The 19,888-nt window shown below is 37.5% G+C and overlaps 1 protein-coding gene across 5 annotated transcripts in view; it reads left to right on the top strand.

Annotated features, from left to right (window-relative positions):
* Positions 1-19,888, top strand: part of DMD (dystrophin) — a 3,436,004-nt gene that overhangs the window by 1,611,311 nt on the left and 1,804,805 nt on the right. For all 5 annotated transcript variants that reach the window (XM_077482558.1, XM_077482560.1, XM_077482557.1 and 2 more), the window contains 2 exons: positions 3,453-3,605; positions 9,079-9,261. In XM_077482558.1, coding sequence (XP_077338684.1) covers positions 3,453-3,605; positions 9,079-9,261 — 336 coding nt within the window. The remainder of the gene's footprint in view (positions 1-3,452; positions 3,606-9,078; positions 9,262-19,888) is intronic.

A 19,888-nucleotide genomic window follows, 5' to 3' on the forward strand; every position in this document is an offset into this window, starting at 1 on the left:
AGGAGCTGAGCATTAAGTTACTGGAGATCAGGAACTGGCTGATGATCCCGTGTGTGGTAGTAAACAGTCTGGGAAATAACAAGATCAGGCAACAGAATAGCAAGTCCGTGAAGCAGGCCAAAGGTCAGATCTGTATAATCAGGAAATAAAGTCTGTAAGGCAGGTCAAGGGTCAAATCCAGGTAATCAATCAAGAGAGTCCATAAGGCAGATCAGGAGAAGTCCGTTAAGCAAGCTGAGGGTCGAATCGAGGATGAGGGCAAAGTAGTCAGGGACGGTCTGGGTCAAAACAGGTAATCAGGCAAAACGGCAGGAACAGGCACAAACCAGAAGCTGACAACAGCAACCCGTTTGGACTCCAGAGCCTTCTAAAATAGCCATGCCATAACGTGTGCGTCATGTCGCACACTCGTACGCCATGACACACACCCATTCGCCATTACGCACATCCATGTACCATTGCACACACGTGCACGCTGCACCATCAGGCCATGCACGGGCGTGTGCTGGAGCGCTGATCCGCTGTGTATGCGCACAATAGCAAAGTGAGCATGGGCAGCCAAAGTCCTTCTCTGACTAAGGTCCTGGTACATGGAAATTGTAAATTTGGCCTGTGGGAAAACCATGGTCCCTTCCACTCTGGCCAGAATTGCTCTCGCAAGGACCCTTATTCCATTCTGCCTTATAATCACTAAATTTAACGGTTTGGCTATTAAGGCCCAGATTTTAAAAGATTGAGGGCTTTCTGGGTCAGTGGTGACTATCCTGATAAATGCAAGGAAACCAGCTTCTAGGGCTATTTATTATTGAATTTGGAAGCCCTATATTTCTTGGTGTGAGGCCAAAGAATGTCATCCCTGAAAGTATGTCATAGGTAGAATTCTTGCCTTCTTGCAGTTAGGGGTAGAAATGAAGCTGGCTTTAAGCACAATTAAGGCTCAGATCTCTGCCTTATCGTTACTTTTTCATAGACTAATTGCTTTGCATTCCTTGGTCTGGGCCTTTATACAAGGGGTAGTTTGTATAACTCCACCAGTTAGGCCGCTCTTGTATCCCTAGTATTTAAATCTAGTCTTGATGGTTTTGCAGAGACAGCCCTTTAAGCCTATTTGACATATTCCCCTGATCCTTTTAACAAGGATTTTCTTTGTTTTGGTCACAGTGACCTCAGCAAGGAGAGTGTCAGAGTTGGCAGCTTTTTCTTGTAAAAAGCCATTTTTGATTGTTCATTAGGACAAGGTGGTATTGCATCCTTATCCAGCTCTTCTGCCTAAGGTGGTACCCAGCTTTCACCTGAACCAAGCTGTCACTCTGCCTTCCTCTTTCCCAGAACCCCATTCTGCGGAAGAGAGATTGTTGCATTCTCTCAATATGGTGAGAGCAGAAGACCTACTCTTTGTACTGCCAGAAGGACCCAGGAAGGGTGAGGCAGCATCAAAATTGGCTATTTCACAGTGAATTTGCCAATGTATAATACAGGCTTAAGGATTGAAAAGAAGAGTTCCACCATTTTGGGTAAGAGTGCACGCTCATCAAGCCTCTATGGCTCAGATTGCATAGCCGCAACTTCGTCAGCACATACGTTTACTAAATTTTATCATATGGATGTAATGTGGCAAGAGGATGCTACATTTGGGTGCAGTGTGCTGCAGGCAGCAGTATAGGTCCTCATGTCTAATTGTGGTCTGCTTTGTATGTGTCTCCCTCCCCTCAGGGGCATTGCTTTGGACTTCATCGTGGGACACAGAGATCCCTCCTCTCTTTACTGGGATATTCATTGCTTTGCTACAAAACTGAGGTACTTCCGCTATGGGAGGGGTTATATAGAGGGGTACTTCCTGTCTTTTAGGTGTACCAGTGTCCATTCACCTATAGGTGGCTTATAACCTAGATTGTAATTACTATAACTGCTCTGTGTCCCATGATGTAGTCCAAGAAAAGGATTTTACAGGTAAGCTGTAGAAAAAAATCCTATTATATTTCAATTTTTAAAATATCCTTGCCCACCTTGACAGTATGTATTGTAGACATTCTTAAAAGTCATAATTGTTATTCCAGATATTGTGAATGGTTCATGGTGGCAACTGTTTTGGTTTGTAAACGGTTACAGGTTAGTTCCCTAGTTAACCAAAACTTGTGTCAGTCACTATCAGTCTCCTGGAACTTGGGTTGTGGTCTTGCAAGCTGTAAAATCAGGGTGAGACTGAGAGCACTATTTTTACATATTGGTAGCAGCATGGGGAGAGCTAACCTGTAATGTTTCACATATTGGTGGAATTGGCTGGGAGCTGACACCCTTTATTGTTACAAATGTAAATTTAAAGTCATTCTCAATATTTTCAAATCTGCAGATTTAATTATAATTGTGCCTTGTAATCCTTCCATGAAAAAACTTTTTTTTAAACTTCATGTTAAGGGGTGACAGCCCTCTGTCTCTTTCTTTCAATTTCCCTACTCTATTGTCATCATGTCACATGTACTTCTAGTGGAAACTCTAAAGGGCTGTGCTGACATATTGTGCAAACATGGTTCACTGCGGTTACCACTAGGAAGATTAACTTGAACAATGACATATAGCCCTGTTGGAATAAGTGCATGTAGATAGGAAGTGGCTGAAAGGCACTGGATGCTATTGGTATTACTGAGATGCAAAAAAAATTATGACATTTGTTTATGAGAAACATAACTTTATCAAACTAATCCCAAGTTATAGCTTAACCCCTTAATGTGTTATATGCCTTAAAATAACCATAAAGTCTACCAGTTTTAATATATTGGTGCCAACAACTCCTGGCCTAGGCTGAAGAATGTATGTTAAAGGGGAAGGGGCCAGTCTGGTTTCATGGGGTTTAAAAAATTCTATTGGTGGTCTATAAACAAGGAACTTGTCTGTAGCTGCCCAAGCTTAATTTTTTTTTAGATCTTCCCAAAAGTCTGCTATTCAAAGTTTTGGGAATGTATACACACATTCTGAAAAGAGATACATTATATGTAAATTTCAATTCATAATGATTTGCATATTTTAGTAACAACATAAATTGACTGTAAATAAAATTTCCACCCAGGCAGCTAAGAAAATTATAGATGAATATAGGAGGGTGATTCATCTAACTCGTTTACATTTTAATAAAGCTTTTATTTATGTGCACAACTTTCACTGACTTTATTCTGAGTTATGACTGCAGCAGCCACATTAATACGTAACAGCTTTTGATTAATGAGTTCCTTTGTACAGAGGAAAATGATCTCTGTCACTCCATGTACTCTGTTACATGAAGGGTTAGAGCCTGGGCTTGTGCACAGATTAATGTTATCTATAAAAGTGAGTTCAAATTGTTATGGCTATGAGTGAAAGACTGAATTTCAGAATATAGAAAACTGCAAAGCTCTGTTGACTTTCAGATATGACTGGACGTGTACATAAATGATCTTTGTTATTCATATCATAACTAGGATTTGAGATCACAAAGAAGGAAAAAGGCTTCAGAGATTTCCCATCAGTGGTATCAATACAAAAGACAATCTGATGATTTATTGAAATGTTTGGATGATATTGAGAAGAAAATCGCTAGTCTTCCAGAACCCAAAGATGAGCAGAAGCTTAAGGTATTCATGTGTGTGATTATATCATATAAATAATGCATTCATGTTGCTGTTCATTTGCAGTGTGAAACTAGATGCAAAGCACATACTTTTTTCCAAAAGTGTTGTTCAGAGTTTACTGAAATTTGCTAGAAATTTGCAGTGGAATCTTTATGTATTATTCATCCACTTTCACATTGCATATTTTTTATATTTCTTTTAAGAATGTATTTTTGTAAGGTTATTAATACATTGAGTCAGAGGGGTTTAGGCAACCCGTGGCAAACCTCATTGCAAAAATTTGGCTTAGTAAATTGTATAATATATTATATAGCAACCAGCCATTTTTTCAAGGCTAAATACAACATAATTTATTAGCTATATGCTGTCTTCTGGTTATGAAAGAAGGGATACATCCCACTTTCTTAGCTACTTGGTTTCTGGGTTTGAGAATTTATTTTACACCTCCCTTCATAACACCACACATAATGGTACTCTCAAAGGTCCATTATGTCAATGTAGAAGCATCTGGTTAATTAAAGCATGAACCATTAAGTTTTGTAATAACCATTTTTTTTTGAAAATTAGTTAAGAATAACCTTAAAGCATGTGAAAATGATGAACATTAGAATATAAATATATCCCCCTTTAATATTCTCTGCTGTCTGTTTTGTTTCCCTAAACGAGTCTATGAAACCATTTACCCCTTAAAATTCTTTGAAGTGTTCATTTTAATAGCTGTTGTAAAAGTAAATTGAACATTTCTGTTAATTTAGGTACATTGTTTTAATCAATGTATTTGAAAAATCTACAGGTTGCCTAATTCCCTTCACTCTGTTAATTCTAGAGACAATCTCAAATAAATAAAATATTTTGGGAAAACAGGATTATGCCATTGAATAAGAATCACTGTATAATCATTGGCAACAAAAACACATTGTAATATCTGTCTACCCTTACTGCATACATAGATACCTACTTATTTTATTTAGCTTTTGGTGTGAAACTAAAGCAAAGACTATTAAGAGTATTCAGTGCAAAAACTCTTTATTATAATGTGTAAAAGTTTAAGGGGTCTAGTTCTAAAGCAGAGGATGTGTTTTATAAACCTTCTCCGACAGAGAACCATTCAGGTGCATTTGTTTTAAATATGAGGAATTGGTTCTCCATCACTGAATGCTTGTGAAAGTCACATGATCTTCTTTATAAACAGGCCCATACCTGTTTATATTTAACAAGGTTTTCATACCTTTAACATATGCAAATACTTTTTAGCATTTTTTCATTTTCTGCTGTGGTATGGTTGAAATATGTATTTAAATGATGCTCAACCTATGCTTGCTTTAACCCTATTGCTGCCACCAACATAAGGTTTACATTGGCAGCCATGGTGGCATTTACACACTGGTGGTTATTTACTAAAGGAAAATCCACTTTGCACTGGAAGTGCACTTGGAAGTAAAGTCGCTGTAGATCCAAGTGATGAAATGCAAGGAAAATAAAAAAACAGCATTTTAGCTTGCACATGATTGGATGATAAAATCAGCAGAGCTTCCCATCATTTCAGATCTACCCCTTATATTTAGAGTGACTGCACTTCCACTTGCAGTGTGAAGTGGATTTGCCTTTTGTAAATAACCCCCACAGTGTCTCTACAGTTCCTCAGCCAACTGTTGGGGTGATTTAGGTGTCTGTTCCAGGCTCTGCTACCAATCCTGTGTTCCCAGGATGGCCATAGCAGGTGTCTCTGGGGATAGTGGAGGACAATTAGTGAACATTTGTTCCTTGATTGTATCATCCCCGAATGAAGTCAGAAGCTATGAGCTTCTTGTCACTTTCAGTTTCAGAGCTGCCATTCCCCTGCTGCTGTGGCCAGGGTAAAAAAGCTGATCAAGTATGATTTGTGGTTGTTCTGTTTCACTGGGATTTAGAAAAGACAGTAGGGGTCTAATATACCTTTAGTGTCTCCTAAAAAGGAGCTGCTGTGTACATTATGCTATCACATGTGTTCACAATAAAGTTATGTGCAAAACTTAAAAAATATATATATACTGAATCAATAAAAAACCTGTTTAAAGTCCACCCACTCTCACATACAAGCAATACAAAAGCAACACATGTGCTACACATATGTATTGTACATGCCATAATGAGAGCAATAATTCTGGGGCCATAATTCACAGTTAACTCTAAATCAATTACCCGTAAAGGCTTTCAAAGCATTACTTATGAACAATTGTGGGTACCATAGTTTGCCACCACTTCATAGGCGCACACAATTTTAAGGCTTGATATGTTTGGGCTAATTACTCATCTATTATATTTTACAAAAAAAAACATGGGTAATATATTGTGTGCACCAAAATTACCTTTGTTATTAAAAACATTGGTTTGAGGAACTGTAATGCTAATATTGTATGACATAAAAACTGTAACTACCATCTTTTATTGTACAGGGTCCCTGATTTCAGTAAATAGAATGTGTGGGAGTTTTAACTAATCTTCAGACCTACAATGTATATTGTAACATGTGCACAAAAATGCAAAAACAGTTCTGGCAGTAAAAGGGTTAATAAACCCCGTCATTGCCGCATGTTAAATAAGATCAGCATCTCAGGTTAAAATACTCACATTTGTCTAAAAATGATTTGCCCCACAGTACTGAAAAAAAACCCTCTTCTTTTGGTAATCACCTTGAACACTAGATTCACTACTTTTCAGATGCATGCAGCTGCTCCCCTACCCTATCCATATTATTACCCACGGTCCTAGTAGGGACTATGAAAGCCTTACACAATCTGCAAACATGGATAATGAAGGACTTACCTGGCCCCTGCCAGGACTTTGGCTGATGGTAGAGCTTCTTGCATCTGGCATCTGTCAAAGGAGGTGATTTAAAAACTAACTGGAGATGATTGTCTTCATACACTATATACAGATTGGTGACAGGAGCTATTTAAATGGTAGAAATAGTGAGAAAAAGCAATAAACCCTCCCCTTTATATCCAAAACATAAAATATAAAGTATATTTTGGCTTAATATATTTTATACTGATTAAACAGATGTGCTCGACACAGCTTTAGTCGGTACAATATTTTAAACATAGGGCAGCAGATAATAAACAGAAATGACCTGAAGAGTGTCATTTTTTTTCTTATTTTGTTTAAAAATATGATGTACAATTTTGAAAATTTTTACTCTTCTAATTAGGAAAATACGTATCCACTTTCTTATTTATTATAATATAATTAATATCTTCACTTGTTTCCCTTATTTGGGACACCTAATATTTGCACTTGTATCCTCATTTGGGACATCAATATTTATTTCAAAATAAAAGTGTCCTGGACTTCAAAGCTACTGCTTTCTAAACCCTAGGTGTATTCGGCTGCTGACTCCTCTCCATATATTGTAGGTAATGAAGTGAATTTATAATTCTTTATTTGTAACAGAGAAAAACTGTTAGCACATATTTAAAGGACCACTAAATATAATGTTAGCTTATTTTCAGAAACTGGTTTATGTAAAATAATTTCTGTCAACATTTCTGAATTTGTAAAAGCTTCAGAAAATTTACTGTCAGTAGTACTCTTTTAAATTGTATTAACATCCAAAATTTCAGGACAAGCTTTTGGGGTGTACCCCTTTTTCAAAGTACAAACGGTGTTAATGCACCCTTTTAGCAGAATGTTAAGACAATCTGTGAGGGATAAAACACAAGCAAACACATATAGCAATGGTAATTAAACCTGGATAGTTAGTGAGATAAGGAAAGGAATGAGATATGAACTGTTGTATAGTGATTTAGAAAATTGAGGTCCACATTTAGTCCATTATCTCTTTGTGAAATAGGCTTTTGATTCTTGGACATCATATAGAAGTTCCCAGTTTCTGGATTATCTGGAATCACACTGATAAGTTCTGAATGTGGGTGGGTTGGTAGTGTTTTCATGAGACATTTAAATTGTTGAGTAAAATCCTGGGTTGTATCATAATCCAGTATTTTTTATAGTAATTAGCATTTGCCAGTTGCCTCTGGCCCTCTTGTATGTATTTGTTTGTATCCATCACAACAACTACACACCCTTTATCTGTTGGTTTGATGGTGATGGTCTGAACATTGGATAAATCATGTATAACCTTTTATTCCAGTGGTGAAAGGTTGTATGACATTTTCTTCTGCTGGATGGATATCAGGGAATTAACTCGCAGTGTGAAACTATTAATTTAGGTGACCAGTTTAGCATTATGTCCTTGTGGAAGTGTGAAGTTGCTGCTCCTTTTCCTTTTGTCATATTACATTGTCATAGGATTGATTTCATTTCTATGAAAATATTATTTATTTTTTTTGATCCTGTGTCTTGAAGAATTCCTCTATTTCTGAGAATAAATGTAAATTATCCAATTTGGTGGTTGAGTAGATTGTGAGGCCTTTAGAGAGTACTATTATTTCTGGTTCAAAGTTTGTGATCTGACAAATTGAGGATTCCAAGTTCCTCTGTTATATCCCCCCATGCCAAAATACACTGATCAGATCAGAGCTTGCAGCCATTAGTTGCAAGTGCTTAATGAATGCTGCTTTTTGAGCAAGACTGCTCAACAGAAGCCAGTCGTTAGGCTGCCTCCCCAAAAACTTGTCTTGAAAATGTGAATGCTAGTGCAAGGGTACATTTTTCTCCAGCTCGGAGCTTTGCTATATAATAAGACTACTAATTGAAATTTTTTTTATTTTGGTGCCTCCTTATAACTAACTTAACACAGTTGACACAGGGCTGTATACAAAAATGTAGAAATGTCAGATCTATGTTGTTGGTTTGCATTTTTTTGTACTTTTATGAATGTTGCTAGTTGATCTTTTCATCATGTGCTTGTGAAATTTTAGATCAGTGATCTTTTAAAAACTAAATTTGCACTGAAGACTCTTTTTAGTCTCTTAGGCGCTTAATAGTGAAGACATTGAAGACAATGTGAAGACATTTTTTATTAAAAAATATTAACTTGTGTTATTGTGTATCTTTGTTCCAGATGAACTAATGACTAGCAGTACGTGGATGAATTCTTTCTCATATTAGCACACTTCATTAATCAACTCATGTCCATATGTTACCACCCAGTCATTCTAAATTTCTTCTTTTGAGTTTTATTTTCTTATCACTTTATTTTGCTTCATTATTGCTTTGTTTTGCCATTAAGTCGCACACTCTGTTACAAACTAACACTTGTTCTGTAGGTATATTTAATAGATCATATATGTAAAATTAAACATTCACATATCCATGCAGGTAAGAATTACATAGCACATTGACAGAAGATAGACGTGTTAAAGTAGAAAGTAGAACACAGTCAAAACATTCTGTTATTGATGCATTAGTAAAAATAAAACTATACAAAGAAAGAATGACAGTGTTGGCATAAGTACCCTTCTGCTACTTCTAATGTAAGTTCATTACCTAGCTAGCTAATTGCCCTGGGCCCTGTATTGGTTTTGCTCAATAGGAGATTGATGGAGAATTGGAAAAGAAGAAAGAAGAACTGAATGCTGTACACAGACAAGCTGAACGTTTGTCTAAGGATGGGGCTGCCAAAGCAGTGGAGCCAACTCTGATCCATCTTAACAAACGCTGGCGAGAAATTGAGAGCAAATTTGCTCCTTTCCGAAGACTGCACTATGCACAAATTGTGAGTTATAACTGCAAACCCAATAGTTTGCAACTAACCAAAGTCTACTAACACTGAGGTGTAGAGAGTGTGACCTAATCTCATGAATTACTGGCACAAGCCAATGCTCTAAAACAGCAGTAACTGTTTGCAATATGCTACCCAATTTAAGCACATCATGTTGTGTTTCAAACAGTCATCAATGCATGTTACTTTTTGTTGCTCTGTTCATTTTATCATGACATCTCACAGAATTCAGTGTGTGTTACTCTTCATTGTAAATCTTTCAAACAAGTACAAGTTGGACTTCAGACACTCATTTCATGCATTTTTGTTTTACTGCATATGTCTGAAAACAGAAGTCCTGGGTTAATCAACATAACTAGCTGCATGCATCCTATTTTATAAACATTTCTGTAGTAACAGTTAGCTGTACTATAGCAGTGATACAATGGATACATAATCACACATCAGTGACAAAATGCATCTAAAACTCACATTGCTGAAACTAGTTCAGTTAAACTTTTGCTTTTATTTGGCTATCATGGGAGATGAATATATGTTTGCATGTTGAATTTCTATAAGAATGGATGAAGCATTTAAAAAGCAAATGTGTGTGATTGTTTGCCCATGCAGGTACTTACTTTTGTTTTAATGGTCAAATGTACCTAACTGGCTCTGGCTTCTTCTGGGTGCTGGGCTGTGGCTTTTTTCATTGGCTGACACAGGATGACATCACTACTGTGTGCACACCATGGGAGTTCAGTCATCCAGGCACAAAGGTGCTGTGCCAGAATGTAAACTGGTCTGTGCTTGTGCAGTTCAGTGTACATTCCAAAGAAGACAGCGAGCAGGCAGGTTTATTTAATTGCAGAAGATACATTGCAGGTCGCGTCTGCAATAAAGAGCTTGCCTGCTCGCAGACTTTAAAATTGGCACTTTAGTTCTTCTTTAAAGAATATACCTGAACTAAGGAATGTAATTCCAGGATCTGGTGTTAATTAGTGCATAATTCCAGTCTCTAAAGCAACTGGAATGTGAGACTAGGATAGAAACGCTGATAGAAATCTTGATATCGACGTCTGTCCTACGTCTGTGTGAGTGTGTAAGTGTGTAGAGAGATGAGTTGGATAATAGTATATCTGGCATAATTGAGATTAACAGATTAGATCAGTAGCAACTGTAGAGCATGTTGTGGATGGAATTTTATAGATATACATGTTTAGAAAGATTTTTTCTTACGTTGAATGTATTGTTAATCCTATTTACGTACGTAGTTGGGATGATTTACTAAAAGAACTGGAAATATTTATACAATAGATTGTGTAAATATTCACTTCACCTTTCCAATTATGTGAAAAGCAAATTCCTATTTTGAATATTCAGTCATGTACAGATGAAATAGGTAAACAGAAATTAGCTTTTCACATATTTGGATAACAGAAATAATTATTCATACATTTTTTTTGTGTCAAGATTCCTCACTCCTTTAGTAAAACCTTGGTAATTTACCAAGTTTACTTCAAGTTTATTTAAGTCATCTACACTTGTTTCACAAAAAAATTGATAAAGTACGCGTTAAAGTAAAATTAAAGGCTAAGTTCACTTTTTTTTCTAAAATCCAACTCCCCTATGTACCAAGATACCATTAATGAACCTTGCAGAATTTTTTATTTTTTTTTAATGTTGAGAACAAGGCCTTAACTTAGTTCTTGCTGTATTTCTTAGAAAACTTCATCACTTGCTGGCATGTAGATTTGAGACAGAGAAATCAGTAAGACACAGGAAGGAGTTTACGAGCTAACTCATTAGCACATACTCTTCACCCATCAACTATATTTGCACAGCTTCTCTAATATCTCTCCACGCATGCATTTGCCTGGCTTCCCCAGCATCCCTCCAGATGGGTTTAGGCCATATACTAAACTTTTTCAGAACACCCCTGATGTAGTGCAAGATTGGATCTGCCTGATTGGATACATAGTGATTGGATAGATGATGTGTCCTCCTATTACATAGTTTTGGTAAATCTAAAGGAGATTGTACAGAGATCGTACAATTAGATTGTATGGCCACATTTATACATCTAAAAAGACAACTTCTCCTGTGCTCTGGTGTCTGAATCCTCAGAGTGTGATACCAACAGTTTTACAAGGTAGTGGCAAAAAAGTCTTGCAGCCCTCCTCAGAATATTGGGTATTCAAATGCTGGAGAAAACAAAACAAGAAAGGAAGGCGCACTGACCTAGTGCATTACCATAGACAGAGCTTAAAGCTCTGTCTATGGTAATGCACTAGGTCAGTGCACCTTCATATTTATACATCTACAATTACCTAGTTGCGCTTTCAGTGTCATTAATTGTTTCTTTAAAAAAAAAAAAATATTGAAAAGTATAAACAGTACAAATAAGTACAGTTTGGATTCAGTATACGCAATGATGTTCAGTACAACCAGTTATGTCATAACAGAAATAACTACAGTAAACAGAAATATCTCAAACATTGTATTATAAGGTTAGCCAAAGTTTGGGCCATGTCAAGTAGGGCATATAATGACTTACCATTATTAATGGCACACCAAACACAGAAGCAAACACACATTTTGACACATAAAAAAACAGGTGACAAATGCAGCAAAATGTGCAGTAAAAAACATGCAACTCACACCACTCCAAAATGTCCCAAGAGCTACTTTGGCATGTGTAGCGCAGCCCATTGAAATAAATGTCTGCCCTATGTGTGTCATGGGAAAAACATGCCAAAAAGCATGCACTCCCACTACTCTAGGTTTGGAGCCTGAAAGTGAAATTGGTGCATTTATACAAGAACAATAAGGCTACATTCACCTCTGTGCATTTCCAAATGCATGGCAAACTGCACAGAAAATTTACATTTTGCCAGGTATTTCAGAAAATGTGCACCATCTTTGTGTTGCCATTACATGTAAAAGGCTCCCTGAAAGTTCTGAAGCTTCTGTGGGGTAATCATCTCACATAGGGCAGCCCATTCAAACAAATGGTCTGCCCTATGCATGACAAGTAAAAACACTTTAAAACACCCTAAAGAAAAATTAATTCAGTGAGTTTTCATTACGTGGAGATTTGAATGAGGCCTGAAAACTAAGTGTTAGATTTACCTGTACTACATAATAGGAGGACCCACGTGGCCAATCCGTTAAATTTGTATAAAATCACTCAGTCCCTTGTACTACATAACTGATGGGAGATCCAAAGGAGATTGTACAATCAGATTGTTTAGAAAGTGGGTGGAAGGTGGTATTGTAATGAGGGAGGTGTGGTAAGCACACCATATCATGCTCTCTTCTGTGATATAACTTGGAAATAAAGGCATCTGGGAGATGACCTACAGGAAATGAATGCTGAGAGATGATCTACCGAAAGTTATGGAATCTAAACAATCATTAAAAAAAATCAAATAAACTGACAATATTTTAAAACTTCTGTGGATAAGGTAAGTGAGAGAAAAGCACATTGGGGCGCCTTGGCCAGAAATGGCATTAGAAAATGCTTCTATTTATTATAAAAAGTGAAATTCAGCCTAAAAAAGGTGAAATTATCCTTTAAACCTTAAGGAGCAATACAGTAATAATAAAGGCAGATTTAGGGATAATTTGAAATTGAAGAATAATGTAGTGATTTCTATTTTTTCGTTCTGACATTATAATTATATTTGGACTATCTAACTGTTATCCATTACCACAACTGTGCAACAGGAGAATGAACCTACATAACCATTAAGGCCAAGGTCTTCTAATTTTCTTATCTAACAGTACCAGTTATTGCAGTCATGTACCTGATGCTAAATTATCATTAATTCCTTGATGCAAACTATTAATTCATATGCCCCATATATTCAGCACTCCATTGAATATTACCCTCTTAGACTATGGATGCTACCTTTTATCCTTCTAATCTTAGAAAACTACAACTCATTGCTGGCCTGCTGCAAGGTCAAGTGCCAAAGTCACAAGCACATACCAAAGTAATAGAACGAGTTGTCATTTAGACTCCAAAATATTGTTAAATGTCTCTGAACTATGCCTGATGCAATAAACTCCATAATAAGTGTCACATTTATTATATAGATATTGGGACAAAATGTTTTAAAGCACATCAAACACAAAAAGGGAACAGTGGTTTCATAGATGCAAACCACATTTTTCTGAATATTTTCATCTTTAAATTTTTTATATGTCCAGTAGTGATAACACTAATTGACATACATGTGCAAATATGAGACTAAGCACTATATTTCCAAACATATCTCAACAGCATAAGGTTTTTTTTTTTAAAAGTGAATACTCGTTCTACTGTTATTTACATGTCCTTAAGCTGGTAATGCTGAAGTTTTAAAGTGGTTGTAAAAGCAGAAGGTTTTTTTTTACCTTCATACATTCTATGTATAATGGTAAAACAAATTCTGTGAGTAGCATCCCCCTAACTTACACAAGCCCTATCTCAATCCAGTGATATGCACAAAAGCAGAAGCTCTCCCAGGTCTCTTCCTCATCATTGGCTGAGACCCAGCAGCAGATGCTGGGGACGGGCCGAGCTGCGCTTTGTGTGTCTTATGGACACTTGGCAGGGGAGAGGGACCAGGAGTGCCAGCAGGGAACCCCAGAAGAGGATGATTGAGACTGCTCTGTGCAAAACCACTTTCTTATTAAAAAAGAGCCTTTAATACAACTTTAATTTGCTTATATTTTGCCTTTTCTGGTTCCTCCTCGCTGTCCTTATCACTATGTTATTTTGTTTTTTAAATTCAATTTTACATTTTTAATGAAAAACCTTATTTTAGAACCAGTGATCATAATCTGCAATGCAGGCAGATTATATCTGGTGGTGGGGGGGACAGCATACTGCTGTTCGACATTTTCTGAAAACATTGCAGCATACTGTCTCAGTACTCCTCCTTAGAACCTTTGGCCCTTAAGTAAGCAAAGACTTGCTTGTGGGATGAAGTGTGTAAATAGCTAAATGCCTTGGTGGGTTGAAGACAGTGTGGAGAAGCGGGTATCCATAGGCAGGCTGCAATAGCATGTAGACATGTGCATTCATTTTCATCTGAATGCATTTTCGTCCAAAATTCAGGTATTTTCATTTTAGTTTTCACAGAAGATAACGAAAGCGCAGAATCCGAAAAACAAAAGATTCAACATAAATAAATGCTTTATTTTCATTTTCATTGTTACAACAGTTCGATCTAGAATAGGAGATTCAACATGCCAGACACCATAAGCCTTCAAAGACAGATTTGACCGTAATTCATGTGAATTTTTGGACGAATGCAATTTTTGAACGAAAAACTAAATAAATAAAAATGAATTTTGGGAGTAATTAAATAAATTTATTTTTGGGACGAAAACGAAATTCCAAAACCAAATATTTCACTCTGCACATGTCTAATAGCATGTACATTGCCCAAGGTAATGTTGACATATAATTCTGATTATCCATGATTAAAAGAACTGTAATGTACTGAATAAAAGTGGCAGAGCAGGAACAGTTAGGCTGAGGAGAAAAGACCTAAATGTGGCTGGGCATTCTCAAGCCAGGAAAAAGGTGTGTCCTATCTAACTTGCTTCAGCTTTCAATGCACACTGTGAAAATTTTATAGTGTGCAGTAAAATCTGAGTAATCAATTCTAGTGCAGGAGCTGAGCCTGTACAACTGTACCACACTAGTAAGGTAAGGCTTGAGTTCAGCTTTAAATTCTAATAGCTAAATGAGTTACTTAGTGTTCTTCCATGTTTGTGAGCTTCCTTTAATATTCATAAAATCTGTCTGAAATGTAAGTACATTAACCTAAACATTACAGTGCTGTTTCATACCCATCCTTTTGGAAAAGAATAGGGTTGTGGGCAAAGAAAATCTAGAGTACAATGTAATGTTGCCTATACATACACTATATTACTAAAAGTATTGGGACTCCAGCCTTTACACACACATGGAATTTAATGGCGTCCCAGTCTTAGCCCATAGGGTTTAATATTGAGTTGGCCCACCCTTTGCTGCCATAACAGCTAAAACTCTTCTGGGAAGGCTGTCCACAAGGTTTAGGAGTGTTTCTATGGGAATGTTTTACCATTCTTCCAGAAGCGCATTTGTGAGGTTAGACATTGATGTAGATGAGAAGGCTTGACTCACAGTCTCTGCTCTAATTCATCCCAAAGGTGTTCTATCAGGTTGAAGTTAGGACTCCATGTCTTTATGGATCTTGCTTTGTGCACTGGTCTAAATCACTTGGTGGAGGGGGGATTATAGTGCGGGGTTGCTTTTCAGAGGTTGGGCTTGGCCCCTTCGTTCCAGTGAAGGGAACTCTTAAGGCCTTCGCATACCAAGACATTTTGGACAATTCCATGCTCCCAACTTTGTGGGGACAATCTAGGGATGGCACTTTCCTGTTCCAACAAGACTTCACACCAGTGCAAATACAAGTTCCATAAAGACAGGGATAAGCAAGTTTGGAGTGGAGGAACTTGACTGGCCTACACAGAGTCCTCAACCCAATAGAACACCTTTGGGATGAATTAGAGCAGAGACTACATGCCAGGCCTTTTCGTCCACACCAGTGCCTGACCTCACAAATGCGCTTCTGGAAGAATAGTCAAATATTCTCATAAATACACTCCTAAACCTTATGGACAGCCTTCCCAGAAGAGTTGGAGCTGTTATAGCTGCAAAGGGTGGGAAAACTCAGTATTGAACCATACGGACTAAGATGCCATTAAAGTTAATGTGCATGTAAATGCAAGTGTCACAATACTTTTGGTAATATAGTGTATGTCTAACTGCAGTGCTGCCTACCAAAATAAGGCATTTGTTTTTTTTTTTGTTTTTTTTATTATGTGATAATCCTAGTGTGAATTAAGAATACAGTGCAGACAAACAACTTTAACAACTGGGAAGAATGATATTGATTTAGTTAAGAACATAACTTATGATCAATTGCTTTATTTTAGAAATATTTTAATTCTATGCATTTATTCAACCTAAATATGGCATGAACTATGTCTGTCTCTGCTGTGTCCTAGTTTGCCTTTGTCTAACTGTAATACATTGCAGTTGGTAAGTAGAGGTTTACATTAATGTGAATATCAATAGTACTTACATGCAAATTTTTAAGTTTTGTGATATCATTAAATATTTTGAATATTGGGGAAAGCAAAGGGTATCAATTTTATCACAAGGGCTTTAAAGGCCACAAATAAAGGTTTTTTTTTTCTCTGCTACAATGTTTCATGACCCTACCTTTCTTTGACTCATGTCCAAAAATGTAGATTAGCGCTTTCTAACAATTACAATAGGCTGAATTCCAAGCCTCTGTATAGGAAGCATTACTGTCCAGGTCACTGACAGAACCTGTTTTTGTTTGGCTTAGGATCTGTCTGAGATGTTGTAATGAATCAAAAGAAAAGTTATTAAAAATGTACGTTGACCGTACTAGGAAAACACATGTACTATATATATATATATATATATATATATATATATATATATATATATATATATAAATATACAAGATGCTAGAAGAGATGCTGACCTCCCACCAAATTATATAATAATCTTTTTTGTTTTGTTTTGTTTTTTACAGTCCAAAAACATAGCAGAATTCTATTTTCTAATACAGATTCCTGCTCCAAAAAAGTTTTCCCACAGCAGTGCATAAAAAGTTCTAGTTGCTCACTAAGCCTTTCAGGAATAGTACATAGCAGTGTTTAAGTGTGGCTCCAGATATGATATGTTTGGCTTAGCTGGTCAATTTACTGTTGGAGATTAGTTTAAGAAAGCCTCTTGTAAGAGATAACATCAAGAAAAACATGGATGTTAACCCTCTCAAAATGCTAGTTCCCTGACTCACTAGCACAGTAATGCCCTGTACACACGATCGGATTTTCTGACAACAAAACCATGGATTTTTTTCTGAAGGATGTTGGCTCAAATTTGTCTTGCATACACACAGTCACACAAATGTTGTCCGTAAATTCCTAACGTAAGAACCCGGTGACGTACAAGACCTACAATGAGCCGAGAAAAAGGAAGTTCAGTAGCCTGTGCGGCTCCTTCCGCTTCATTCCGAGCATGCGTGAGCTTTTGTGCAACGGACTTGTGTACACACAATCAGAATTTGTGACAACAAGTGAAGTTGTCAGAAAATTTGAGAACCTGCTCTCAAAAATTTGTGGGAGGAAATTCCGACAGCAAATGGAGCATACACACAGTCGGACTTTGCGTCAACAAGCTCACATTGAACATTTCCTGAGGGAAAGTCTGACCGTGTGTACACGGCTTTAGAGTGTCCAAATTAATACTTAGCATAGGTACTTTGAATGTTAGGTCAGCATTAGCCTGTATTACCTTTTCTTTACAAAGTGATTGTTTAGCTTTCAGTGAAGTGATATTTTGACTGACAATTGCTATGTCATGCAACACTGTATACAAATTAAATGTGTATATTTTTTAAACTGATAGAGCTTTCTTTTAGGGGTATTTAATACCACAGTTTTTTTAAATTATTTACTATATAAAGAAAAACAAACCAAACATTTTGAATAAAAATTGTTTTCCTTTGCGCTCTGTTATGAACCGGTCCAGAACCTTGGGGAATAGATTGGTGATCCCTCTTGCTCCCTCCTTTGCTCACAGCACCCACATGATGACCCACAAAAAAAGGGAGGAAGTGGTGGCCTCCTAGCAGCAAGATGGCTCCCAGCTGACATTATCATAGAGTGCTCCCCAGGGATCAGAGAAGCCCAAGGATTCTGAGAGTAAACTTAGCAAGGCATCCCACTCACAAGGGAAGAAGCCTGCCAAGGATATGCTATATTATACTCAAAAGCTCTCAGGGGCATAAGGGCTAGCATTGTATGAGGATTTCATTATTTCCAGCCTCAGGGCTGGACACAAAGGAGGTGGTGGCCATAATACAAATCACAGAGACCCCTGCTGCCTCACTGTACCCATTCCTTGTCGAGTCTCTGGGGGAAATATTGAGGGTTGTTAACAAGTGTACAGATTCTATTAATACACTCAAAAAGCATTTTGGTGGCCTGTGGGAGGAAGTGTCCCTATTGCAGCAGGACCTCCAGAAAATCAGCTACTGAAAGCTGTTTTAGTGATATTAAGGATCAACTTCCACCCCTCATCAGAGATGCCACATCACTCCACGTTTGCCTACTTCTAACAGCATAGCAGATGTTATTGAAAACAGGCTCCTGCACAACAATGTGCACATAATGTGTCTGCCAGAATGAGTGTTGGGTAAAGATCACACACTTTGAAAAAGAAGTGTTTGCTGCTCTTTTCACAGTGGAATGTGCTCATAGAACAACACCACAGCCATTACCGGGCGGCCATCTGCTTAGATCTGTGCCTTTTAAATTGTAAAGATAGATCATACTACATCTTCAATTTGCAGAAGTCAAAAAAAGGCTACAGCAACTGCAGGCGCCCTATGCCATGCTATACCATACCAAGCTAAGAGTCACAGCACAGGGCAGACTCACTTTTTTGAAACAGCTGCAGAGGCATCCTCAAAGTTTGATAACAATGAGCACAGTATCCATAACAGACACATGGCGGTAGAGGAGGGTTCACATCTCCTTTACAGGTACTGATTGAGCCCAATTTGTACAGTGCAGCAAACTGGCTGGTTTCCAAGATGAGGGACCATTTACTACTTGCATATCTGTGAGAGGTGAATTTTTATACTTTACCTTTATCACTACATTCTATTTTTCTATGTCTCTACCTGGGACTGTTCTGCACTGTTGGCAGTTCACTGTTTTGTTAAACCACTGGGGGGTGTCCATGTTGCTCTCCCCATTATGTTTGGAGATCCTCTCTACCATTCTACTGCACTTCCAAAGTTGGCCCACTTATACTGGAGCTGGGTTATGCTCACTTAAGTGCTTTTTCCAGGGTGGCATTTATGCATGGTTTTCAATGATCATTATGTGCTCACCTGTACCTCATGACTCACAAGCTATGACTGAACCAAAATGCTGGCACACTCTTCTAACTTGGACTATGGGACCACTACTACGTGCCTATAAGAATGTCCAGGGGGGCCCTGTTATTATCATCTGCTTCCTTGCAAATATGATGGATGTATCTATAGGGGGAGATTTACTAAAACTGATGCACACAGAATTTGAAATTTTTAACTCCAGCTTGTTCAATTAACCCCTTCCCAACTGACCTATTGTAATATAATGGCCAGGCGGGAGTCCTATTATCCTGGGAGGACATCATACGTTGTCCTCCCAGGATTGTGCCTCACACTCACCCCACAGGCCATGCTCCGGCGAGATTTGTCATCTCTCATCACTGTGGTCAATCGCAGCAGATCACATGACAGTTGTGCACAATGAAAGGCTTTGACCCGTGCCTTTTATTGTGTACTATTGTGATGAGCTCTGTGATTGGTCACAGTGATCACATGGTACAGGGCCAATCACAGCCCATCTGTACCATGTGATTACCTGTGGCCAATCACAGCTAATCACAATAGTAAACACTGAATGAATAGTTTTCATTACAAAAATAATTGGTTGCTTATAACTGTAAAATTCACAGTTATAAGCAATCCAACTGTAAAAAAAAAAAGATCATGATAATTTCCCCAGA

The sequence above is a fragment of the Lithobates pipiens genome, unplaced genomic scaffold, assembly GCF_037356315.1.
Source record: "Lithobates pipiens isolate NorthernLeopardFrog02 unplaced genomic scaffold, aLitPip1_a1.2 Scaffold_16, whole genome shotgun sequence".
Lineage (NCBI taxonomy): Eukaryota > Metazoa > Chordata > Amphibia > Anura > Ranidae > Lithobates > Lithobates pipiens.